The sequence below is a fragment of the Parus major genome, chromosome 12, assembly GCF_001522545.3.
Source record: "Parus major isolate Abel chromosome 12, Parus_major1.1, whole genome shotgun sequence".
Lineage (NCBI taxonomy): Eukaryota > Metazoa > Chordata > Aves > Passeriformes > Paridae > Parus > Parus major.
The window spans coordinates 9429052-9456099 of NC_031781.1; the positions used below are offsets into that span (position 1 = coordinate 9429052).

General features: G+C 47.4%; 1 protein-coding gene across 1 annotated transcript in view; it reads right to left on the minus strand.

Annotated features, from left to right (window-relative positions):
- Positions 1-311: 311 nt before the first annotated feature.
- LOC107210315 (podocalyxin-like protein 2) overlaps positions 312-27048 on the minus strand; it is a 32046-nt gene continuing 5309 nt past the window's right edge. Inside the window, exons 2-8 of the mRNA XM_015640987.2 lie at positions 21887-22180; positions 11968-12863; positions 10869-10943; positions 7784-7940; positions 6839-6900; positions 5021-5200; positions 312-4685 (exon numbers count right to left, since the gene is read on the minus strand). Of these exons, the coding sequence (XP_015496473.1) occupies positions 4476-4685; positions 5021-5200; positions 6839-6900; positions 7784-7940; positions 10869-10943; positions 11968-12863; positions 21887-22180 (1874 nt within the window). The 3' untranslated portion in view covers positions 312-4475. The remainder of the gene's footprint in view (positions 4686-5020; positions 5201-6838; positions 6901-7783; positions 7941-10868; positions 10944-11967; positions 12864-21886; positions 22181-27048) is intronic.

Sequence of the window (27048 nt, forward strand, 5' to 3'; positions counted from 1 at the left end):
GACAGACGTGGCACAGGGCACACAGGAAAGGACTCTGCTGTGGACCAGAGGCTTGTGCTAGGCCACTCTAGCAGGAAAGGTATCCTGGGCTGGTCCTGTGGGTACTGGAGGTTAGGGTACTCCATGGGGGAAGCCTGTTTCCACAGCCTGAGCACCTGGCAGAAATCTGTGATGGGAGAATGAAGGAGTGCACTGTGGGGAAAGGGAGAGCAGACTGACCATCCTGGCAGAGAAACCCTGGCCAGCACTGCATTATGAGGCAGCAGACATGAATTCAGGCAGATCTAACCAAGAAAAGCACTGCGCCCAGGTCAGTGTTCAGACACCCAGTAGGTGTGTTTTATTGCAAAGAAAACAAAACCACAACCCTGTTATTTCCAGGGCCAGACACAAGTGTTTCTAAGTGTTCTCCAGCAGCAATCCCGAGCAGTGACCAGGGCTTGCCATTTGTGTCCAGCAGGAATGAAGGTGTTGAGAATGGCTCAAAGCCTGCCTGTCAGCTTAGACGAGCGCCTGAGGCTCTCATAAGCCAGCACAGATGAAGATGCTTGTTGTGTCTGACTGTTTGAGCTGTCCCAAACCTGCTATGAAGGGTAGATGCGCTCCTGCATGGCTGCAAAGGCAGATGGGAACAGACGAGTTGCTGACGGCCGTGGCTGCAGTGGCACCCTGCTGCAATGCTCTAAGGTCATGCTGCAATAGTCCTCAGGATAAAGTACCTTCATTTCACACCATAGCCTCTGCCAGAGGGATCTTTAAAGTGTATCTTGGATGTATTCTCAAGCTGCATTACATCCTTCACAGCACTATTACTAGGTCACTCCTCATTGTTTCTTTCCACCCTACATACCCCAAGGTGGCACGCAGGACGCAGAGTCCTAGAACATGTTAGACTCCATGTTACAGGCACAATTCCAGATATCTGGGTGACACCTCGGAGTAATCTGAAGCTTGGCGATTCCAGATCACATCTGGCCACGATCCCACAGAGATGGAGAGCCACTGATCTTGGCTGTGCATCCAGACGATGCTATCGCCGGTGTTCCCCGAGGCACTGCACTCCTCACAACAGCACCTGATGCTCTCTCTGAAGAACCACCTCCACTTCAAGGCAGAGTCCCTGCATTCTAGCTGTGGTCCCAAGGAGCAGAGGGAGCAAGTGGCAGACAAAGCAGGAGGATGGAGGCAAGACCCTGAGTTGCTACGCAGGGCCCACTATACTGGTGACTCCAAGGAATGTCCCATCTCACCACTTTGCAGACAAGGACGTCCTCACAAAAACCATCCTTGACATGCCTGGTACAAGCCCCTCTGCTCACAGTCGAGTCCTGCAGCCCCTCATGAATAAAGCAGGTTATCCTAGGCAAGTCACAGGAAACAAATAGCCAAAGCTAAGAGAAAAGTTTTTTTTTTTTTTTTTTTTTTTTAATTTTTCTTTTCCAACTCCCAACTGCCACCAGGTGTCAGTGCAACCAAAATATTTGGCAGATGGAATTATGGTGATGTCCGAGTAGGTGGTGAAGTCTTCCAGGAATTGCTTTGTCTCCTGCATCTACTCTGTTGCCTGGCACACTGCTCTGAGAAGTCCAGCTTTCACAGTTTTTATTAAAAAGAAGTTTAACTACATTAGGGTGATAGAAAAGCTTCCTGTTACAAATGCTAAGACAAAGGTTTTCTTCCTCTTTACATCCTCCCTGTGCAGAGCTGGAAATACAAACACTGGACAGAGTAAAGTAGGCTACCAACAGCCTCTCTACAGTGCTTCCCAGCCCGCAGGTCCCCGGAGATGACCCGTCTCTGCAGGGCTGGCAGGAGAGGGACAACAGTGCAATCGACTTGACAAGATCAGCCTAGTGCAAAAAAATGATACAGAGAAAAAACAAACTGTAAAAGGACAAAAAGTATCACCAGACTAAAGTGAAATTCTATCAACCAGTAGATTTCTGAAGCTAAACTGGGATCATACAGCCAGGTACACCCTGTCAGAGACAGCAGAAAAGTGTCCTCAGCCTCACAACAGCCACTCTTGAAGTGTCTCTCAGATCACCTGGATGGTCCAGACAGAGAAAAGCATCTCTGGAAAATCCTCCAGGCCACGAGAGGCCAGAAGAGCAAATTAGAAGAACTTGCTAGCTGATTATTGAGCCCACATAGCCTCCTTGGTTTCTTTAAAGTTTGAAGACTTTACATGAGATTGGGAAGTGCTGAGCCCAGCTGGAAGCATTGCTTTATCAGTGCCTTGTTGTTTCTCTAAATTAGGATAGTGGAGAGAAAACAGGGCAGCAAAGCAGCTCTTAGCAGGGATGTGCACCAAGGAAGCGATTTGTGGGTGAAATGATTCACATCTGATTGGTGGCATTATCTTTTTAACAGCCACTGGGCATTAAAAACATATTTGATGAGGATTATTTGACTTGGAAAGATTTACACAGTGCAGATGTCTAAAGGCCATGGGCATGCCAGGCCCTGTTATGCTAAGTGCTATAAGAACTCAAATTTTAACTCCATGCTTTAATTTACTCACCATAACAATTTGCATTTAATCCTGTGATCCCCAAAGTGCCTTCAACACAGCCAAGGGACTTGTACAGCTTTACTGCACAGACCCATCAAACTCAGCAGGAGCCATCAGTGAGGTCAGAGAGGGCCATGGATGGCTGTCCACATACATGGACTGTCCCCCACTACCAACTGCTGAGGCAAGAGAAGGAACTCTGAGCATCTCTGCAACCCTACCAAGGTACAAAAGGAGCTGATAAATACTGTCTCCTACATAACACCAGGAAAGATATGGAGGCAGGCTAAAACCACTGAAAATTGGAATCTGGATAGGAAACCAAAAGTTATCACCTTTCTTGAATCCCTAATAAACTGGTATCAGAGTGGTCCTACATCGAGGTGATCTGTGATTCAGTTTGTATGCAAAGCGCTACACAAACTGCAACAACAGATTCTTGCACCTTGACTTTAGGCACACGCACCAGGGAGGAACATGCTAGAGGTCTCTATACATACAGTGATAGATTTACAGGCTCAGCATCAGGCTGCACATCTGGGGCCTCTGTATACAAAGGTTCCCTTCAAGACCAAGTGTGAAGCTGCATCTTGCAGGAAACAAGCATGCAGATCACCACCAGGGAGAGAAGTACTGGTGCCTCTGACCGAAGCAAGTCCCTCAGTCCCTCAGTGACAGAAAAAACAAATGTTCTGGGATTTCAGGCTTGACAGTAGTTTAGGCAGGGCTCAGAGAACAATTACTCATATTCATGTGCCTTTAGCACACATCTTGAGGGAGCTGGAGCCTCAAAAGTTGCCTGAGGCAAGCCTGAGAAACATTCATTGCAGAGCTCTTACATCCGATTCTCATCTCATCAGAACTGGCTTTTACATTGTTTAAATGTAGTGATTTTATGGATGTTACCCGGATTTATAACTGTGGGGTATTAAATACTTCCAACCCTTACCTCAGGGCAAGATGCTGAAATTGAAACAATAGGATGAGAACATTATTTGTTCTCATTTAAAAAGTTTAAGAAGTTTCACATAGTCTTCATATTTACAACAAAATGACCAACTGAAACCAAACTATCCTGAAAAATAGAACCGGAGTGGAAAAGGCCAGCCAGTTTAAAACTTACACTTAGACAAGGGATATTTTCCTGCTGATTTCCCAGGCTATTGTGAAAGAGGCATGTAAACATAATTTTTGAACAACACTCCAACCTAAAGCACATTTCCATCTAAAATGCTGCACCATGGCACTGAATTTTCTGCAATCAGTCAAGCAAGGGTAAAGTGCTCAAACTTTGCAAGCTCAGCTTGGAGTTGTGGAGCTGAAAAAAGGAGTGGGGCTGTTTGTGGTACCAGGGGTGAAATTAGATGACAGCAAGGAGTGGGTGGTAGGGGTGTTTTCCCCAGATGTAAACATCAGCTCTCATACAATTAGTAGCTGAATGCTAGAGCACTAGAAAACCTGTTTTCACATGGGGAATGCAAACTCTGCCCAGGACATGGATGGAATCTTGGCTCCCCTCCATCCAGAATGCACAGGTTTTACTGCACCTGCACAGACTGAATGTGATCTCAAGGTCAGGATCTGGAAAGTGAATTTACTCCCCAAATCTGGACTCTTGGTGGCAAGCAGCCCCATCATCTTGTTTCTCCAATCCAGACACTCTCAGCCACTACCACAGAGCTACAGTAAGTGCATTTAAAGGTGATGAAAGCATTGGTGCTACTGATAGGAACACACACACGGAGATCTATAAACCCACCCCTCCTGCTTCCCTCTGTTCCGTGATCCTCCTGCCTCCAAGCCTCAGATGCAGGCTCAGGACTTCCATAAGGAAAACTTGCCCAAAGACCTGTTCAAAGGTTTTAAGAAGTTCCTGAGAAGCCACCTGATCCCATGGTCCATCAGTCAAGATAGGAGAGAAACAAGTGTGTTTAAGAGGGTGGTTCCCTCCTTTCTTTTTCTAAAGATGCGTGTCTTCCTCAAACACATCCACATCCTCGCTCGCCTGCTTATTGATCAGGACGTCCCAGCTGTCGGGGCCATTGATGGTGTTTCCACCGTTCACACTCGGCTTCTTCTCCTGCATTTCCGACTGGCTGTCACTGGCCACGTCCAAGGTGGGGTTGTCATGGCAGCCATTCTCAACAAAGCGCAGCTCCTCGCCGTGCGACTGCCAGGGATGAGAGGACACAAATGGAGACAGAGAGGGACAGGTCTTAATGCTGCTGAGAAGTAAAATCAGACCAGGCTATGAGGGTCACTGAGAACTTTGTGGAGTCAGTGGGAAGAGGTAGATTTATTCCCAGCCCAACCCTCACACTGGGAATAACCCTAAGCACATTTGCATCTCTCTTACACCTGAATGAACTCCACTGCTGCTCCAGCAGTGTATCCAGTTATGTTCCATAACTGAACAGGGGAAAACAATTGCCCTCTTAACTTTCCAATCTCCTCCATCCCAAGTGCTAAGAGACTGGCCACCTTCTCCACCCATCCAGCGCTCACCATGTTCTTCATCTTGGGCAGGCGTCTCTGCCAGCAGTTGTAGATGAGCCCCAACACGATGATGATGGCACAGATGGAGCCGATGATCACCAGCACCACAAAGAGCTTCCCATAATCACTGCGCGTCTGGTTAGGGTGCGACTGGCAGCTTGTGGTGGTCGAGTAGTTCTGGATACCAATCTGGAAGGAAGAAAGGAAGCAATACACTAAAAGTCCTGACCTGCAGGCAGATAGAATCCTGTTCAGACTTTCCAGGGTCCAAGAACAGGACCAAAAATGTGGGCAGAGGAACTAAAAGCCAGAGTTGGAGACTCAGGTTGTACACTGTCTTACATTACTAGAAAGCTCATAACTATATATAATACCATTTTCCATGAAAGCTGACACAGCAGCAAATGACAGTAGGCACAATTTTATTTTGCTTATCTGCACAAGGATATCACACCTTTGTGTATGACAAGGAGGCTTTCACGGGAGAAACTGTCCAAGACTGAGAGTTCCTAAGACAAACTAAGACGGGTGCTGAGGCTTTGGTAACTGCTTGGCAGATAATGTAACCCTAAAAAATAGATTTCCATTAAATCTCAGGTCCTAAGAGGGCATAGTAGTCTTTATAAGGTTTTGAAAGTGGACAGGTGCCTGCTGAGCTTAAAAGCTTAGGAATAGCTGTGCTAGAAACTGACTCCCTGTGGCTGTCAGCAAACAGCCCAGCGCTGGTCCCAGTGACTTGGCAGATTTGAAACAGGTCATGTATCAATTCAATAGTAAGTGTGACAGGTGTAAGAGAATACTCTCCCTCCTCCTTGCAATCTCATGCTTGTGCAAGGGCAGCACTGTGAGCAGACAGAGCCAGAGAGTCAGAAGCATGGAGCAAGGAGGCTCTGGTAGGACTCATGTTAACATGGGGCCACCAGTTGCAAAGCCAAACCTTGCATCCACATAGATCCTTCTTTCTGGACAGTTCTAGGTGCTGATACTTCAGTCACACAAGTTCTGCAGGGTTGGCTTTTTGCACTTTCTCTGGTGTAAGCCAATCAATACACCACTGAGCACTTAATTTGCTTTGTCTAACTGCACCAGTTTATTAGGTCAGAGAAAAACCTGAGAACAGATAGCCAGCAAGGCAGTGACCCAACCCTGCTGCTAAAACCAGAAAAATTACTCCAGTGGTGGGCACAAAATATTTGAGCAGAATCAGGTCCTCAGTGCCTACATGCCCTGTAGGACAAAGGGGCAGAGCCAGAGACTGTGGGACTGATTTGTCCTCCCCTCTACCCTCTTCCAAGCTGCCCAGGGTTAGAAGGGAATATGTGAGGCCTAGAGGCAACTGGAAGGGGAGTCTGGCATCCACTGACCCAGGTCCTCTGCCTGCCCTTGTGGAGGCAGTTGTTCAAGGAGTGAAATGCAGACCCTGGAATTGCAGAAGGTGTGTGAATGTATTAAGAGAAGCCAATGTATGTAAAACAGCTGCAGGGTGAGCAGGGCCAAATGTGGAGGTCTGCAGCACCCACACTGCTTTCAACAATAGTATGGAAAGGGTGACACTGAGAATCCCAACAAAATTAATGTATGAAAAGCAGCCCCACAACCAAGCCAGAAAAGAATAAACCATAGTTACTCTCTTAAAAGGAGCAGACACTTGATGGCCTGGCTACTACCAGTGAGGGGAGAAGGGAGTTTGCCAAGCATCTGATTTATCTGTCTGCCTGCTGTGGGTTCAGCACTTGGTTAGACTGAGATATGTTCCCAGTTTTCAAGTTGCTTATTTTAATTGTATAACAGGTCTTAACAAATGGATGCAGGCAGACAGGCTCTTACCTCAGCTAAGCTCCTCTTAACATCCCCCAGTGCCATGAGAACATCTTTTGTAGGGATAACGCCTGTAAAGTAGAGGAAGAGATCAGTGCTGCTCTCAGCTCAGGTTATTCAGTCAGATGTATTCATCAGTCTAAAATCCCCAACAGGATGGAGACAGGGAAACACACATTTTTGTTCATTGGTGTTTTATGTCAGGAGGCTGAAAGAACACAGGATCACAGACAAGGGTACCTCCAAATACTCTTCAAAGGAGTAAAAAAAATCCAAGGATGAACTGATATCAGAGCAACCTAGGTACCCTCCCCACCACCACAGAAGCTCTCAGGATCTGCATCTGCTCTGGGAGCAAGCAGCAGCACTCAGAAGGTCATGGAGACAGGTTCATAAAGGTCCTAGAGGCCATAATGTCAACATTAGAAACCTCTGTTACTAAGCAGACAGCAGAAGCAGTACAAGAAAAGGGCCCCTTTACCAAAACTAGAATAAAGAGATGGTAAAATGTTCCAGTCCAGCCCATGTTCACTGTCAGCTTGTGTTTCTTTGGGGATGAGGGAAGGCACTATGAGGACCATCCTAGTTTGAACAAGACTTAAAAATTGATAGGTTAGGAAGTGAACCAAGAACAGGCTGTCATATCCTGCCATGGAGGGGAGTACATAAACCTCAGGAAAAAGCTGAAAGATGCTCAGGGAAAGGCAGTCCAGGGAGTCAGCAAAGCAAAAGGCCAAGTGCAGAAGATGGAGCTTTGTGCAAGCAGTGAGGGACAACCCAGAAGGCAAATGTGAAGAAAGATGTCCTCAGTCCCTCTCCATCCCTCAAGTCCAGTGAACACTGAAAACTGGTGGGATTGAAATGGAAAACTCCTTCCAACATGGCTGTGTACCTGTTTGGGAGCCCCATAAATATACTCCCCATCACAGGAAGGCTCCTTCTGCCAGCACTTACCCTGTTCCCCTGCCAGCGTCATTAGCAAGTGCTTGTCATTCTCATTGGGTTTGCTCAGAGAGATGAGCCAGCGGTCCTGCAGCCCCTCTGCCTGCCTGGAGAAGGCATCCTCCACCAGTGCCAACAGCTGGGGACCCCTCTCCAACCGAAATTCCTCCTGCCACAGGAAAGGAACCTTGGTGAGTGCATGGTAGGGACAAGGCAGCTGTAGTACTGCAGGGCTGGTACAGCTGAGACCTGACAGGTGCCCAAAAGCCAGCAGTGTTAAACCTGGTGCAATGGTCTACTGCACAGTGCCCCAGGCTGGACCCACAACATTTCCTGATGCACCAACCTTCCTCCTCAGCTCCTGTGGCTGCCATATGCCCCATACCAAGTCCAGCTCTCCTGGCACACAGGGATCCTGAAGAGCAACGTTATGTGAGAAGGAATCAGCCACAGCCAGCACTGGGTCAGCAGGTGCTGCTCAGCCTGACATGCTCCAGCCATCCCTCAGCAGGCTCCTTTGCTGCTTTCTCACTCCTGTGTTTCTATTCTCATCTCCAGTTGCCATGCCAACCTGAAGGCCACACAGATGATTAATAAAATGGAGAGTTCTTGTTGCCATGGCAATTTGAAGCGCTCAGGGCAGGCACAGGCCTGTGCCAAAAATGGCCTAATTGGAGAAGACATTGATGACTGGAGCCTGAATCACAAGAGCCTGGCAGTGCCTCCTCTCATCAAATTCTAGGTTTTGGTGTGGGGAGGCAGGAGGAGCTGCATGAGGAAGCAGCACTGTGATGCAGCACCATGATGCTCAGCTGCAGCTCATGGCCCCACTGCCAGTCTGACGCTCTCTTTTGGGGGATGCAGAGGAAAGGGGAACAGCTGAGCCAGGAGCAGGAGGACAGAAGTGAGATGTTTCTGGTGAAGGGGAAAGCAGAGGTTGCAGAACACTGATCAGTTCTCCATTCTGCAGAGGAGAGAGCAGTGAAGGAGCCTGAATGCATCTGTGCCAAGGTGGAGGTCACCTTCCGATGCACAGCCAGGTACCAGTGCTGGGTCAGATCCTGCAGTCCTCATTTGGGCAAACCTTCCTGGAATGTTGAGTGAGAGATTTGCCCAGAGCAAATCTTACTTCAGAGACTGAAGTGATTCCCTTGCCTAGAGAAGACAAGGGAAGATTTTCCCTTCCCAATGGGAAGACAAATGAGCTTCCATCATAACCCAGAAATACAGACATGGTCTGTGCAGCAGGTAAAAGCCTGCTGCCATGAAGTGTATTGAAGGTCAAAGTTCAACCCTCTGGAAGGAGCTAAGCACCCTCCTTGTCCCTCAGCTTTTCAGTGGGACTTCCTACAGATCATGGCACCAAAACATTGAAATATGTGAGGAATACTCATTCACATTAATTTAAGCTACAGCACTTGCAACACAGCTTCTCCCTTAAAACCCCAGAAACCCAAACACCACAGAGTTCCAGTAGAGAAACCAAAAAACAAAAGGGACAGGCAGACAGTAGGTAAGGTGCCCAAACTGAGCAAATTACCAAGGGCAGGAAACAAACTGCATCAACATCAGTGGAAAGAAGAGGAGCTTGATTCCAGCTTCACTCATGCAAAGTGGTAATGGGAGGCAGGGAACGATGAGATGCTCATGTTAAATATTTATGATGACAAATGTCCCTTTGAATAAGGGGTAGTACAGCACAAATCATTCACTGGGAAATATGCTTTGAAACATGAAATCAAGTAGAAAAACAGTTCAGTCCTGCCTATCCCAGGGCACCATCTTCCTCCAGCAAGGCAGAACTGAGGATTCAACAGCAAAGACATAATTTGATCAAGAGACATCTGCACATCTGCTTTTCAGTCCTTCCCCTTACAGAGGTTTAAACAACACAAGTAAAAGTGACCATAGAAAGGAAGTTAGTACATATTACAAAATTATCCAGTATTGAAAGTCCACAGAGATGGGAGAGTGATGGGGACATGAAGGGAATAGGGCAGAAGGATGCTGGTTTTCAAGGACTCGTATTATGTGTTACAATTGTGAACTGTAGCAGAGATACTTAAAACCCTCCACACTGGTTTTCCTAAATTAGGAGGAAAAAGACTGACTTTTCACCTATCCTTAGAACAGTCGGCATGTCTTACTGTGTATAGGAATTTCTCCATTTTCCACGTCCCCTAAACAGTCATCTTTTAAAAAAATAAAAACAAACCAACCTAGAACTCACCAGTAGTGGCAAGAGGTCAGTGCCACAGAGCAACCCTGCAGTAACAGAACCAGCTGGCTCTGCCCACAGCAGGAGCCCCACAAAGCAGGAGTGCAGATGCATGAGGCCAGAAGACAATTCCTCAATGAAATATTTTGGTCTCAGGTTGTCAGGCTTGTAATAATTTCTTAGAATTATGAAAGACACTTTGACCCCAGGTCAAAGTGTCTTTCACAACTTGGTTTTTAAGTGCCAGCAGAAGTGAACAAGCCCTTTTATCAGGGATCCACAACAGACTCTGGGCTCATGAATTAACTGCAGCTGTATGAGGATGGATGGACAGACGTTGGATTAGCAGAGCATGACTGGTTAACAGACACAGATAACACACAGGATAATAGGGTGGGGAGAAGAGACCCTTAAGGAAGATTTAATGATAGCTGCTTGATACTTATCCATGCACAGGGCAAATGGGAGTCCCTATTCCTCTGAGCCATCAGAGGGTTGTTACTATATGGTGAAAGGAATGGAAGGAAAAGGAAGAGAAGGGAGGAGAACTGTATTCAATCCTGTAAGAGGTGCAATGTTAAAAGCTCTCATGTCTCATGACAATCCAGGTACTGACTGGCACAGACTAGCAGCCACAAGTTAGTAAAACATCCAGTATGGAACTGACATGTGCTAGACTTAGAGCAAAATCATCTTTCTCCACCCACTCTTTTTCCCTTTTGGAGAACAGGAATATTTCTGTCCTCCTACCCTTCACTTCACAGACTCTATAGGTTGAGATTTAGTGCTTTTAAAATGTTTTGTGGTGAAAGCAGACAGCAAGAGCTGCTTTCACTTTCTTAAACATCCATGCCATCAAATCTCCTTGGACTGACTTACACAGTCTATGTTATCCGACATATTCAGGATGATATAGTTCTTTCCTGCGAGGTTGCTCCAGTCTTTGCAGATCACCTGGAAAGACAAGACAAAGACAGCTGGGCTCAGGCATGAATGTAACTCTGCTGCTGAAAGTACAGGGTACACAAGGGACAGGAGCAAGGCACTGTGCCACACTCCCAGAAGCACTTCTTAAAGGATGTGAGTGTCCTTTAACTCTCTGTTCTGAGGAGGAATCACTCTTTCAGTGCTAACATAGAACAGGGACAAAGTTACTGTGCCAGCTTGCCACAGCTCAACTTGACCTTCCACCTTTATCTAGACTCAAGGAGGACACAAGCTCTCAGTGGAAAGCTCTCTAGCCTGCAGCCTTATCAGCACTTAACACAAAACCTAAGCAGGAGCCTCTGTGGTCCTTAAACAAACTGGTGAGACAGGGCAGCATAGGATAGGCAGGATAGGATGCACAGAGGGACTAAGCCGCTTGCTCAAGCTCCTGAGTACCATGGAGCAGAAGGCAAAATTAAAAGCTTTGCTTGGTACTTTCTCACCCGTCAGTTCCTGCTACATATCTTCTCTTAACCAGCTGCCAGTGTGCTGGATTCAGGAACTGCAGTTCACCCCTCCTCTCCCACAGGCTCTCCAAGAGCAACATCCTCACACATAACTGTACTCTGCTCCACCTGCTCCACATCTGGTCCCTTCAGGCAGCAGCAGCACTTTCTTCTCACTCCCTTTCTAGAAATCCTTGGGGCCATGTTTGTCCTGACACTTCCAGTAAAGGAGGCTGAGGAAACAAGGAGCTTCCTCTGCTCCACATGCCCCAGAGGAAAGGTGTTCAGCTTCTGTTTATCAGAAGCAGGATTTCGTGCCACTAGGAAGATGTGAGGAGCCAGGGCTTTCACCAATGATGATAGAGATGCTCTTAAGAACTGCTGTGAATAACTCTACTTGAAAAAATTCAGTTTTGACTGGGTGAACAGAATAAACTACTTCCAGCAGTCAGACTTAGGGACTTAGGTTAAATGCTCCCCAGGAGTGAAGTACCCAAATACCCCCAACTGCAACCTCCCACCATAGCCCCTGCTCCCAGTGCAACCTGTGCTGAGTCCCAGGGCAGCTCAGTTGGCAGCATGGCCATGCGGGCATCCCCAGCCTGTGGAGACGAGCTCCTCTCTGCTGCTGCAGCCTCAGTGGCTGACTCGGTGTCATTCCAAGCGGGATCCAGCGCAGGCTCATCAGCTCTGTCCCACGGAGACACAGAAGGGGGGTGCTGCTCACTACCAGGAAGAGTCTGGGTGCCTGGGGAGCTGCTTGCAGGAGAGAGTGTTCCCACAGGCGTTTCCACTGTCTGCTCCGTTTCAGTCAGCATCGTGGGCTCCAGCATCTCCCACCCCACTGTGGCCTCTGAGACCTCCTCCCTGGCTGAATGCTCTTCCCCAGCAGCCTCCACTGTGGTCTCTGCAAGTTCTGCTCCTGTTGTAGCCACAGTCAGCTCTGAATCTGCTCCCCCAACAGCCCAACTGTCTCCAGTTGTTACCTCAAAGAGTTCCTCCGAATCACTGGGAGAACTGGCAGATCTTGCAGCAGCAGTAGTAGAAAAAGTAGAGGGCACAGGTAGAAGACCTGGTCCCATGCTGCTCCCAAGGTCTAAGCCTGGAGAAACAGAGTCCTCTTCTTGCCCTCCTATGGCTGCCTCAGTCACAACACCTGGCTGGGCAGAGGCTGTGGAAAACAGAAGGGAGAAGGAGTCCTCTTGGTCCACTGGTTCAGAAGATGCAACCTCTGGTCCAGAGGTATGGAGGCTCTCCATTCCTCCTCTTGAGTGGTCTATAGGGAGCAGCCCCTCCTCTTCCTCTAGTGTGGAGAAAGGTGTGTGTAAATCAGGCTCCACAAATTCTGCCGGTGGCTGGACAGTGGCCATTTCCCAGTTGTCTACTTGTGTCCCGTTTCGTTTCAGCAATGCCTTCTGAGATGAAGCAGGAAAGGTATAATCTAAAAAGAGATCCAAAAAACTTCATATTACATCTGAACTAAGAACTCTGAGAGGCAGAGAATATCCCATTATATGTGTCCAGCCACAGGTAGGAGTTAAATGGCAGAGACCCTCCAAAAGCAGGTAGCCTGCCACAGTAAAGAACCATCCCATACAATATGTGCACTTGTCCATCTACCCATCCCATCCCAGAGAACCTATATTCCATGGGATAATTTCCATGTTTGTTCTCTCCACATCTGCCTGTCCATAGACACTTTAGCAGACAATAATAAATAACAGTTTTGACACCTGGCATCTTTAATTTGAGGTTATGAGTGTTAGGAATCAGATGGAACCCGTGATTCATTTCAGATGGGATTGAGAAAGATACGGGCTGGTAGAAGCAGTTAGCCACAAGCTGAATGGGACATACCACAGAAAGTAGTAAAAACTAAAAAAAAAAAAAAGAACTAGTTTTAGAAACTAAAGCACAGAAAACCAATTACTCCTTCCTGACACTCCCAAGTAATACCACCAAACCCTGAATCAACCTGGGCATACTTGAAATACAGAATTTTAGTTTGTACAGCACTTCAGAAAAGTCATCCCACGAACATCTGCATTAGTTCTGCTTTGCTACAGCAGCTGAATCTAACTCCCCTCCCTCCAACTACAGCCCCTGTTGTTATGTCACTGACCACAAATGGAAGTGCTGTTGCTAGACATAAATGCTGAAGGAGATGCAGCTCACAAAAGTAAGGACAGAGCAAGCTGGGGTTTCTTCTGGAAGCTAACAAGGAGCTGGGGACCCAGGAAAAGGAAAGTATCTGTAAGATCAGATATGTTTAGCTCAGGGTGGCAGGCACAAATCCAGCAAGCATAAATCAACCTTCATTTTTCTTGAGAAACTGCTCATACCCACGGAGTTCTGTTTCAGGAGTCTGCATCCCAATTAATTCCCTTTCTCCCCAAGCCAAGCACAGCACATTCTCACTGAGAAGGGAAGGAAGACGATCCCTCCACAGCCAGAAATGAGCCCCCTGCTCTGTCTATGGTTATTAAGTAAATGACTGTCTGAAATTCCCAAGGCTCCCGTCTCCTCTCCTGCCTGCCAAAGCAGATGCTCCACTGAGCACAGTGGGAAGCAGCTGTCTGGATGCCTTACAGAGATCTGCACAAAAAAACTCCACACATCCCTGACTCCAATCCATCGCTCGCTGCTGCCACAGTGGGTGCAAGCTCCTGGGCAGGGGGGCCATGTCAGCAAACACACCCATTGCCCTGGGTATTCCCTGGCAATCAGGACTTCCCATGCTACTTCTGCCCAACCCTCCTAAGCAGAAAACACACTGTTCCAAGCAGGAGGTGTAAAGATCCTCCTGTTCAGAGAATGGATTCCCTAACCCACAGCTCATTCCCTTTATGGTGTCAGCATCTCCTCCCAGATGTTGCCCAAAGATCAGTGTTACCCAGCTGCTGACCTGCAGAGCTGTGGTGTGGAGACTGGCTCCCAGTTCTGTCTGCAAAGAGGCCACTGGGATTCACTGCCCAGGGCAGGCAGAAGTCGTGTCACTTTGCAGCTGTGTCTCACTAGAGAGCACCCCACAACTGACACCCCACCTAAAGACCCTGGGAATTAAAAGATTTTTGATTCCCAACAGACAGCTGGTGATGCTTTCTCATAGGCCAAGGAGGCTGGTAAGAGCAATCAGCAGCAGCACAGACCAAAGAAAACCCACCTCTCCTCCACTGCCTAGCATTGGTCTTCCCAAAGGCCCCTACCAACAGGTAACATCCCAATGTTTGCAGATGTGGTCACTGCCTTGCTGGATGGATGGCAGGAACAGCCACAGGCCATGGGATTAAGGAGGTTTGGGTGGGACTGTCTTCAGACAGATAGTAAAGCAGGCTCTGCTACTCCTCCTGCTGCAGGGCTAACTCAGGATTTGCACCAAGAACACCCTCTGCCCTGACATGCTGTGAGTGAAAAGTGAGGGTTTTGCCCTTTTAAACAAGGCCCTGTCAGATGAGATGTTATTTTCAAGGATTGGTGATCCAATCTGTCACCTCCTTTGCCTAAAGACATTCTAAGATATTCTCAAGTCCTTTGCATCTTCCTCTCTTCCATGCTCTTCTTTCCACCTGGAGCAGAGCACGAACTGGCAGGCAGATGGACACAGCAAAAAAACAAACCACAAAAAAGCAGCATGAGGTTTGTCTCACAGGACCAGAAATGCTCCCAGCCTGTCAACTCTCCTTTGAAGTCACAACTCAACCTTTCCTTAAAGTGCTCTGTCACAGATTAGTTGGCTCCCATGGGGGAAAGCCCCACATGGTACAGCTGCACTGCCTTTCCACCAACACGATCTAAAGATCTCGGAGGAACTGCTGCCTCTGCCATCTCTTCTGGGCAAAGAAAGTTTAGGACCCATCACACTCTCTCCCAGCAGACTTCTAATAAGACAGCCAAAGATTGAAACCTGAGCTGCTTCTCTATAAGCAGACATAGGAATCCTCACACTTGCTACTAACTGGGTTAGCATTTTCCCACTTGTCATCAGTTTCCCCACTACCCTGCATGTTAAGCTGGGAACATCATTCCATCTGGTTCACAAGACCCCACTGATTAGAAACTCAACTCCTCTCAAATCCTGAGAGAGCTATTAGTCAGATTCAAGTAGGGAAAAGTGAAACTGGAGGCACAGGGGTGCTGGATTGTGCTCCTTAAAACAAGGATCTCTCAATATAACCCAGTTACCAAAGAGGTTCAATCCCTTCCCAGGTTCAGGAAGGATCACAGAATCATCAAGGTTGGAAGAGATCTTCAAGATCTAGTCCAACCATCAACCCAGAAGCACTATAATCATTCCTAAATCATATCCCCAAATGCCATATCCAGATGCCAACTATGATGAGTCAATCCTTCCTTCCAGACTCTTCAGCTAGACAGTTCCCATCTGGAATCAGCTCCTCCTGTCTCATTAACAAGGGCATCTGCCAGCTTCTCAAGATCAGGTGTCTTTAAGGCACTCATATTTTCTTTTAGTTTCACCCCTCTTCTATGATTTGAAGGAATTTTTGCACCTTGTCTATCTCCCTGGTATGATCTCAGCCCCTAAGCTGGTCCCAGCCACCATCCAGACAAGCTGGCCTGTCACTCTATGCAATGCAGAGCTAACAGCTTGCCCATTTCAAGAGTCTTCTCAGCATTTCCCTTGACTCCTCTTCCCTCCAATCCTAAGGGAACTCAAAGGACATCTCCCATTTCTAGATCGAGGTAGCAGCTCCCTTTCAGCAAGTGGTTTACAACCCCCTTGGCCCACCTGGTTGTCCTCTACCTTCAGCAGACCTGATGTACCTGATTTCCCATGCTCCAGGCATCTGGCAGTACACCCACAGACCTTCCCACCTTCCAATGCCAGTGCCATCCACCTCCCTTCTCATCACTTCTGTGGGGAGAAACAGCAACCACGGAACAGAGGCAAAGAGACACAGCAGCCTGTGCTCCTGCTGCAGAAATGGGACAGTCTTCTGCTAAAGGAGACAGGTATTATGGAGCTGGCTGCAATGCCAGATTTTCCTGGTAAAATCAGCTCATCTAATTTCAGGGAGGAAGCAGAGCTCTGCCAAGCCCAAAGATGCCTGAGGAGGGAGGAGGTAGTAACTGAACACACTATCAGCTCCTTCCCTGCCAGGGTCTACTGTCTCCCACCAAGATCAGCAGTAGGCTGGAGCAAAAGAGGAGCCACAAACAAGAGCAGCCAAGCCACAATGGAGCCAGTCTGATCACAGGGAGAAACAGCTTAGGAGAACCAACTGCTGGAACGATGAGACTGTCCCAGCACCTCTGGCAAACAGTCACGCAGGGATAGACCAGAGGAGTGTAGCAGGCAGACACTGCTCCATGTCATGGACCCTCCCAGAGCTTCTCTGCCACACCATCCCCTTGGCAGTGTCTGGTTCACCAATATGAAATTACACACCTCTATCTCACCTCTTTGCCACCATATCCTTAGCTTCACTCCTTAATGCTTTCCATCAGTGGTGATATTACGCATATTGCAGCATCCAGCTGCCTCCCACAGTCCCCCAGCTTTTCCCTTCCAAGCTCTCTTACAAAAACCCTCAGGCAGTATTTTTTAAAGAAAACATCTTTCACAGCCCTTCCAAGTCTTGCCCTTTGCATCTCCCAGCAGACCCAGGTCTGGGTCACACGGATCCACTTTCTTTGCCTGGGGAGATGATTTTCCCTGGGAGAGGTGAACATGAGCTTCAAACCTCTGCAAAAGCCCTCATTCAGGCAATGTCCTGCTTCCTCCAAAATCAATACCAAAACTTCCCTGACACCAGATGGGCCAAGACATGGCACAATTCCCCAGCCAGACAATTCATTAGATTTCTGCTTCTCGGTCATTTAGAAGAGCTGGTCTCAGTTACTGCCCTACAAGGTTCCCTACCCTGTATTTGCTATTAACAATTTAAAGCAACTGTGACAACTCAGGAAGAGGGTGATCCTCATTGTTTTTAGTACACATAACCTGACCATAAGGTGTTTATTGGATTAAACTGGAAGATCATGTTAACCAGTGATTGAATTACTGGTAACTAGAAGGTATTGTAATAAAGACAAGACCATTCCTGTGCTCCAATCACAACACACAGCATCATTCACACTAAAACATCTGCCAACTTTGGGAATCACAAAGTGCACTCTACTGAAAATGCAGACAGGTCTGAAACTGTATCTGCTCTCTTTTTTGCAGTACAGAACAGTAAGGCTTACTGCAAAAAAGTTATACTCCAGCTGACTGAAACCACAGGGGGATTTCAAAGAGGCAAAATACAATTACTGGTGCTGGAATTGAGCCAGTTGGGGCTAATATACTAATCTTCCAGAGGAGCTAGGAGAGGTTATTATCAGCAACTCCAAGACAAGTCCACACACACGAAAGAGATCACAGTTAAAAGAGAGACCCAAAGCAGCAAAGTGATTAGGCCTCATTATGTTTGAATTTGCTTGAGGTACAGACCGGTCACCGAGGAGTACAGCTGTTCCCAAATAGCCTCGTACCTTACTCCAGCTCAGCACACAGACTGCAATAAAGGCAGAGAAAGCCATCCTCACCCAAACACAGTCAGTCAGGGATAGCTGCACCAGAGTAACACCCTGCCCAGAGAAACCCTCTGTCACGAGTCAGCCTTTGGCAGCAATATCTTGGCAGAGCTGGCTTGTCCCAAGACAGATCACCCGTGTCACTGTACACTAAACCAGGGCATAAACAAGAGGCATCCCGGGAGCTGAGCTAGGGCAGGTGGCTGCTCAGCACTAAGCTGCTTATGGAGACAGTCTTTACCAGGTGCTTCATTTCATTAATGCTTGTCTTGAAGATGGTATTAAGAACTGCAGATCTGCTGTCAGTCTGGATGAAGAGGAAGTAGATTTCGGTAAGGCTGAGGGATACCAGGATCTCTCTGGCCAGAGGCAAGTAATTCATCATGGAAGTGAATCTCACTATCAGGGAAGATGGAAGATATTTTATTCCATTAGCTGGTCAGAAAACTGACTTTTTCTTGAATATAGTCTTTCTAACTTCTCTGTCCCACTATCCGTCATCCTAACTCTCCTGGAAATCCCTTCTGCTAATTACTATGAATAATTAAAAGATTACAATTTCCTCCCCCATCCCACAAAGCACCACATGCTGTCCTAGGAAATCACCAATCTGTAAGACTAGATTTGATAGCTCCCAGTACAGTCATCCCTTGGTATTCAAGCACCTTGGAGCTAAAAGAGCAGTCCCTGGCTGTAATGAAGTGAGCCTCATGCCAGCCCACTGTATCACTGGAAAATGGGATGATGCACTCCAACCCTTGAGTACTCAGCTGTTGGGCAGGGGAGGAGAGGGACTAAGTGCCCTCCTGCACCAGCCATTCACAAGCTTTGTGTCCATTTTCTGGAGCCCACACTTCCCAGCAATTAATGATGAGGCTGCCTCAGACTCGAGCCTTCACTGGAAGAGAGGAACATGCGGAGCAGCGCATGAGAACTGCGAACAGGGAGCACTCCATGTAACTCTTTCACCAAAACCAAGGCATTCAAAGAGACCTACAATCCTATTGACTCCCATCTTCTAGCCCTAAAGCTGGATGTTTTATTTGTTGCCAAGGACATCTGTGTAACAGCAGGAGACACAGGGGACTGGAAGCATCTAGGCAAAAAAGACGGAGAAATGGGAAGAAAGGAAAGAAGGATAGGAAGGGCCAGATGCAAGACCCTGCAGGTCCTCTCTCTTCAGAGCTGATCTGTGGCTCAGGCAAACTTGCTACCAAAGGTGAAGCAAGCAGCCAAACTCAAACTACAACCAGAAGCTTCTGGGTTCCCTGGAAACCTGAAGGGATGCAGAAGTAACAGGTTCACAGCTCCACTGACTTGCCTTTTGGCTGCAGTACAAAATCACACGCTACTTCTTTCCATAAGGATATAGCACCCAAATTCCCACCAGACCTAATCCATCTCCTCCACATGTGGCTCCATGGGGTAGCAGCTGTGCATAGGGTGACACACATGCAAGTGCACACTTCTGTGCACCCTCAGACAGAATGAGACAAATGTTAGGGCCCTGCCAAAGGTTGGTGCTCACCCATATCTATATAGAATCACTGCTCCGTAGCGTAAATCAGCAAAAGCACATTATTATTCAGGAGAACCAGAGCCCCAGGCTGAGCTGTGCTGTGCCACTGGGAGTTTGTCCTCACTTTCTAATGGACTAACAGGTGGCCCTAGAAATGTTTCCTAGAAATATTTTTAAAAGATATTTCTGTGCACTTAACAAAAAAAATTTTAAAAAAAGCAGCAGCTGCAGATTGTTACTGCTTTTTAGCTCTTGCAACCTCCAAGTCACACAAAGGCAGGGTAGTCTCCCCGCTTTTGAATAACAGGAGATCTGGCCTATCCGCAAAACTCCCACCAGTTCAGGCCCAAAATTTTTATACAAAGACAACAAGAAGCCAGCACAGGTCTCTTTTCATAGCAGGTAATTTTCTCTCTCCAAGAGTACAACAATCCTGTTCTGTGCCTTGATTGATGCAGTGTTTCCAGTGTGTGCCTGGGACAGAGCTACCAACTGTGCTGAGCTACACTTCACTGAATGAAATCTCACATAAGGAAAACTTACACCACAAACTTTTTTTCGCTTAAACAGCAGCTGTTTAAAACTGTTTAATGGGTTTATACATTGAAAATAACCTAACAGATGTCACCACACAGTTCTGCAAGGTATCACATGGCATCTGTCACACATGCAGCATGTAAGTTCCATTGGTTGGGTGCATTTCTCATACAGAGGCTTTGCATGACAGGAGAAGACTGCCCAATTTAGGGATGCTATTACAATATCCTTTATTGTAAAATGACACACGGCAGGTTTCTAATTAAATTTTAAGTAGAAATGTGCTCCCAGCTCTTGAATAATTCAAACTGTTCTATTAACCAAGGTTCTGAAATGCCATTGAGACATGAGCTCTGGACACAGCAACTGTCAGGGGAAGAAACAGCACTTGGAAGCAGAGCAGTGGTTAGCCGGGCAGCGGATAGGGCAGGGTATGCATAAAGGACAGCTGAAAGAGCACATCTGCTCCTGGAGGAAAGAACTGCAGGCGAGAACGGAAGGAGAGAGCAGCGTGCTCTGCATGCAAATGGCGCGAGGCACGTGCAGGAGGCAAGGCTGGGTTCAGTACCCAGTCATCTCCCTCTCAATGCACAAGCACATGCTGTTCTCCAAGTCACGTCCAGATCTGTGAGGACATGCAGGTGCCTGCTGGCACACCAAGAAAAGCGTCGCTGAGCGCTGCCAGCGCGTGAGAGCGGCTGAGCCAGAGCGTGTCCCGGGGATGCGCCGGCAGGAGCGGCACCATCCGCCCCAGCACCGCTGCACGGCACAGCTGCCCCACGGCCAGGCCTGCGGGTGCCCCAGGGCAGCGAGAGCACAGCCAGACAGGCTTAGCAGCGCTGCCAGTGAGCAAAGGGCTTTGGAGACACAAGCTGGGATGGCCCTCGTCCCACACAGCCTGTGGCCCAGCGGGCAACCCAAGCCACAGCTCTGCGGCAGCTCTCGGCCCTGTCTGAGCACAGGTGTTTTTTAAGGTCACAGAAACGGGAGTGGAGATAAAACAAGACTTGTGCTTTCTAATTGCAGGCCTCAGTCAGATCTGCTGAGAGCGATACTGCCTAAGGGAGGCGGGATAAGGCTGAAGCCTGGCCCTTGGGTAACACTTAATACATGCCCCACATGACATTTTAGAGCAGGAGCATGTGAAATAATCCCCTAAGCTACTGGAAACCCTGCAGTGCACCTCCTCCTTCCTCCCATCCCTCTCCCTGGGAGCATCTCAAAGCCAATGAGGGGCTTGGGGAGAGACTATTGTGGGGACTCAGTGGTCTCAGAAAAACACTCCACAGAGGAAAGCGAACTCAAATGCCAATGAAACCCACTTTGGTCATGACCTCTCATGAAGCAGCAGGACAGGACAGGCAACAGGACAGCTACCCAAGGGACAAAACCTGCTGTTTTCTCCTGGACCAAATCCCCACTGAAGTCACAGAGTGAGGAACCCAGAATTTGATCCAGGGAACTCAGCTCTGACTCAAATGCTAAGATGGCCTTGATCTCAGTTGGGCTCTTGAGACCTTAAAGTTGTGCTTAATAGACAGCAACAGATAAAAGCAAGAGAGAAGAGAGCATAAAGGGGAGAAAGTGAAAGGAGAGTGTGAGGCAATGGGAAACTAGATGGAGGCAATGCTTTTCCCAGCTCATAGCAGCTCAGGAATAAAAGCTCAGCTGTAACTTGGTTTCTAAAGCCTGTGCTTGCTCAGGGTTCACTGGGGACACATCAGGCACTGAGGTGAGAAAATAGAGCTGACATTTAATCTCAGGCCCTCTTAGCAAGAGCTGTGTCAAAGCAGGAAGATAGATCCCTGCATCCTTCCACTTCCCCAGAGTCCCTACAGAGTGGAAGGAAGAATGGAGTAAAAATAACTTACCTGTTGCTGGTCCCAAGTCCAGGCTGGAGTCGTTGAGCTCTCCCCCATCTTCCCAGAAGTATTGTGGGGGCTGCAAGATCTTGGACTCCTCATTCTCCTCGCTGGCAAAGCCTGACCCTGGAGCAGCATGCAGAGAGCCAGGGGCAAGATCTGGCTCTGCAGCCTCTGGGCTGCTCTGCTCATGGGAATTCATGGCCTCCAGGTGGGACATCATAGCAAATTCCAGCAGGGAAGTTGACGTGAGGCCATCGGCAGTTGGGTCCTCCGAGGAGGCAAGGCAGAGGCACAAGGTCCCTGTATAATGACAGTAAACACACATCAGAGAGAGGAATGACACCCACTGGGCTTGTCTTCCCCTTGAAGCCTATTCCTGCCAAACCAAACAAGATGGGCTGTGCTCTCAGCTGATGAGGAAAATTAGGGTATTTTTGGACACATCCACAAGCATGCAGAGTAGCACTCACATCCAGGAGGAGACAGTGCCAAGCAATCATCCAGCCTGGAGCACCTCTTACTGGGGTGATGATTCACCCTCTGTGAGGTGTTTTTGCCTCTGTTGAAGGATGAGGTGCCTTGTTAACCACCCATCCTGGAGAGGAGGTGGAATGTCTTATAGTTCAGCCCTGAAACCCTGGCCTCGTGAAAACAATGACAGTTTCTATCAGACTGTCCTGATCTACAGCTATATTATATGCAGGGAGACTGATCCAAAGCAATATTATTTACAACCAGTATTAATCATGTTTTAAATCTGTAGGGTGAAAATCTATGTTTTGGTCTGAACTCCAATGCACTCACACTGTTGGTTTTCTTAAGGAAGGGCTGACCATAACAGGTTGACAATTATATTGTGACAACAGCAAACATCCAGCTAACACTAAGCAGGGAAGCAAGCTGCATTTTGCACTTTTATTTCAACATTATACTCTTATTATTTCCATTTTAACTCTTTGAAGGATTGACTGACACTTCTTCATTCCTAGATGAGACTTTAATTGCAATTTGTGTCAAGGTACATTCACATGCATATTGAACTTCAATCAAAATGCAAGAAAACAGCACCTGGGACTTGGCTTTATTCAGCTGCTAAATACCATTATAAATATGGAGGCATAAGGAAAAAATAAAATTACCAAAAGCTGTTTTACATTTAAAACAGTTTTGTTAAGCAAGCAAAGTAACTACTTTGGGTGAACTGAACCATTTGCTTTGCAGCCCTCTATTATTCAGCACATCAAAACTAAAAGATCTCATCCTCTCACAGCTGATTTTTATTCATAGATCAGAAGAAAAAAAGGACGAGTTTTCTTGCTTTCTCAGCTCAGACTCAGTTTCTCAATTGTTAATGAACTAGTCACTGAACTGAACTAATTGAATAAGCTGAAATGAAGACTAATTTGGTATTTTTCTTTGATAACTGATTTTCTAGACAACAAATGCAGCAGCTCTAATTCATCTGGACTTCAGTCAAATATCTGATACAGTGCCTCATGCAGAATTACAAGAGACACAAGGAAAGATACCTATTACAAGAAAACTGTAAGGCATTGGCTAGACAAAAAAAATGACAGAGGCTTGTGCTGGAGGGAGGCTACTAGTGGAATTCCTCAAGGTTTGTCCTTAGATCTGCTGTTCTATCATATTTTCCTAAGTGACCTTGGAACAAAAAGTAGGAACATAATGAAATTAGCCAAGGACATAAAGCAAGGAGACATCCTCACTGCACAGAAAAACCTAGGCACAGCTAGGTGATCTTGAGAATGGGAATAACAGAAATATTATGAAAAGAAATAGCTTAAAGTGATAATCCACCCCCTTGAGAACTAGCACAAAACATTTCTGATACAAGATGGGAAAACATCCATTAGAAACATCTTAAGAGGAGAAACTCCTGTATTAGGAACAGCTCTGAGATATCACTGGAATGCAGATGTGAAAATCCTTGCAGAGTTGTGAAGTATTAAAAACAGATTTTACAAAGCACTGCTGAGACATCACCTGGGGCTGCACACAGATCTGGATACATGTGGCCTGAAATTATTTAAGCAGATCTGAATTGCCTTCAGGCAAGGGCACAGACGAGGCAACCTCCTGATGTTGCTACCCACCACTGTGCCCTACAACTCCACATCCCAGAAGCACAAATCCAAATCAGGGTAAGTGCTAAGGTGAGCTATGTATGGGGCACTGGTAGATGGGTTGACCCTGGTGCATTCATTGAAAACATTGGCAATTTGGCACAGAAAGTTTGGGAGTAGCTGCTCACCTGACAGAATGATTACCAAACCTGTCCTGGGAATACCAGAAGCCAGAAATGCATTTCTCAAGTCTTCTGCCCACTCTGACCCCCTCCACCTCTCTCCACTATTCTCTGAACTGAGCAAAATCCAATATTGGTTACCCCCTCCCATACACACTTAGGCCAGGCTTCAGCACTTCTCAATCTTGTTTATTTTGCCTTATTGATCCCAGGCAAGATCAGCTGAGGTCTGAGCAGCAACAAAAAGGGAATGACAAAAGATGCAGTGTATCAAAGGGGATGGAAGCTACTGCAGCATCACAGAGCCAACCAAAACACCTCAGGGCATCTCTAGGGATATGCCAGCTCCTGAGCCATGCACGAACAGGGAAGTCCACAGCTGGAACCAAGAGCTCACATCCCCTGTGTGTGAGCATGGACCTGGGAAGATCTGCCAGGACAGCCCCATGCTGTTTCAGGGGTGCTCAGCAGGCTCCAGTGTGAGCTTCCCCAGCTGCCAGACGACACCTGCATCACTCACTGACAGAGCAGCCCAACAGAGAGAGCACTTGTCTTGAGGAGCTTACAGCTTAAGCAAACATGACAGAGAGCAGCAAGGAGGAGAAAAGAAACATTATTCTCAAAGTTATCCAGCAAAGGAAAGCAGAAAGATAGGAAGAAGCCATGGCAGGTCCAAGGCCACATGGAATATTTGGTTTATATGTGACTGCAACTGACTGCCTGGATCCTGAGCAAGCTCTTTATCCACACCAATGCCTCAGTTTCCCCTGACTCCCATTAGCAGAGACATGGCTGATGTGGGACCTCAGCTTTCCAGCCACACTACAAAGCACATCCTGAATCTCCCCAAGCAGCAAGGCAAAGCCTCAAAATGTATCTCTGTGCCAGAATCTACACTGCCTCAAACCTCTTTTTCATCAGCTATCCTCTGTTTGGGCTGCCTACAGAGCTCAGCCAGAGCCCACCCCACCCCTTCTACAACACACATCTCATGGCAGGTGAACCTGGTAATCCAAAGAGCTATTTCCATCCATGTGGGAAGCTCAGATGCTGGGAGTTTGTTTACCCTCCTTTAACTCTGAAGTGTTTACCCAGTTAAAACCCCCTAAGCTGCCTTATCTGGTTTACTGGGATGCTGTGCTTTCCTCAGCCCAAGATAAAACAACACCACCTCATCCCTAAGAATGAGTCATGCACAGCCTGAGCAAGACAGGTGTCTCCTGGGGGGGATGTGAGTAACACCCTGGGGACTGATCTACAAGCACAGGATGCAGAGACCAGTCTGGGGGAACCCTCTGTGCCAGCACCAGCCTGAGTGCCCCAGGGCTTAAAGAACCACCACACCAGGGTACAAATCCTGACACCACTTCATTCATGCCTTCTGCACCAGCAGCAAAATCCCAAAGGCTTGGGGTGCCAAAAAGCAGCCTGAAGATTTGCCATCTTCCCTCTCTCTTACAAATGTCTCATAAAGGAGCTCCACGCAGCTGTCAACTACAAGGCAAAGAAAGAATCAAAGCATGAGCTGAGCTGGGAGGCAGGGGAGCACAGCTGAGAGAGGAAATCTAATGCCCAAGACCTCAGTTGCAGGCCATTTTCCTCCTAGGATGGTATCAGGGATTAGACAACTTCTACCAGCCATCAGTCTCCCGATTTTGTATTCTAAAACGCAGATCAAGTGATAGGAATAAAGAAACAAATGAATAAAGACCTGCAACTGTAGATGGGAGGGAGCAGGGAACGGAGCCAGGGCTCACCAGCTGCTTCAATGGGGCGTTTGTCTCTCATTTCTATTTTTGCGGCACCTCTGCGTAACCTGGAGGAGATGAGGCTCTGCATGCTAAAAAGGGCAGCCAGCCTTCGGGGAAACAGCAGGGCTTCAAGCACGGGAGGAAAAACCCTCCCAGAGCAGACAGAGGAGGGGCAAGAAAGGAGATAAAGTGGGAGAGGTAGATTGAGAGGGGAGAGGGAACAAAGACGGAGAGCACCAAAACCAGGATGGGAGCTCCTGCGCTGGCTGCACGCTGTCCTGCTGCCAGCATCCACAGAACTGACATGTGGAGGCAAAGCAAAAGGTGTTTCACCTCTATAAGGAGCAGAATAGGGCAATTCCAATAGCAAGGAGTAATGCTGCAGTGTTACCTTTCTGAGGCCAGTGGAAAAAAGCCAGCCAGGAGGATAAAGATGAAATGAGTTCGCTAGTGCTGACCCCACTGACCCCTCAGAAAACAGCTCTAAGTCAAAGTGACGAAGCTTGCTCTGCTCAGCTGAGCAGAGGATTCAACACAACAGCCCCAGACAAGGAGATAAAGGAGTTTCACTCAACAACAACAACAACAAAAAAATCTGAAGACTATCTGCCATCTTTCTCACAAAGTGCTGTGAATAAGAGCAGTTTCACAATTCTAAATAATTCTAAAAGAACCCCAATGTGTTTTCTACATTGGTTGACCAAGAGGGGAAAAAAAAAAAAGCTTCATCCCTTTGCCACAAAGCAAGTCACCTCTCCACGGGACAGGGCAGCTATTTAAAAGCTCCCAACTGGCCTACTGAACAGGACTAGAAATGAAAGAGGAAATAAGTCATTTTTGTGTCCAGCTGAAATGAGAAGAGGGATTTGGGGAGCTGAAATGGAATCCGGCTGTGACTGAGTCAAACAGCCTTTAAAAATTTTTTTGCTTTTTAATTAGTAACAAGCAGACCTCAATTTCTCTCCAAGGAAACACACAATCATCCCTTAAGATGTCATCACATCAGCTTGATCTGTAGAGGAGCTGGAGTGCTCTTCAGTTTACCCAATAGAAGGTTGGTTTTACCTCTCCTTCCTGAGTGTTGTGGCTACTCCACAGTGCCATGGAGGCAGGATCAGCCTGCTGAAGAGAAGAACATTTGCCTGGGGCAC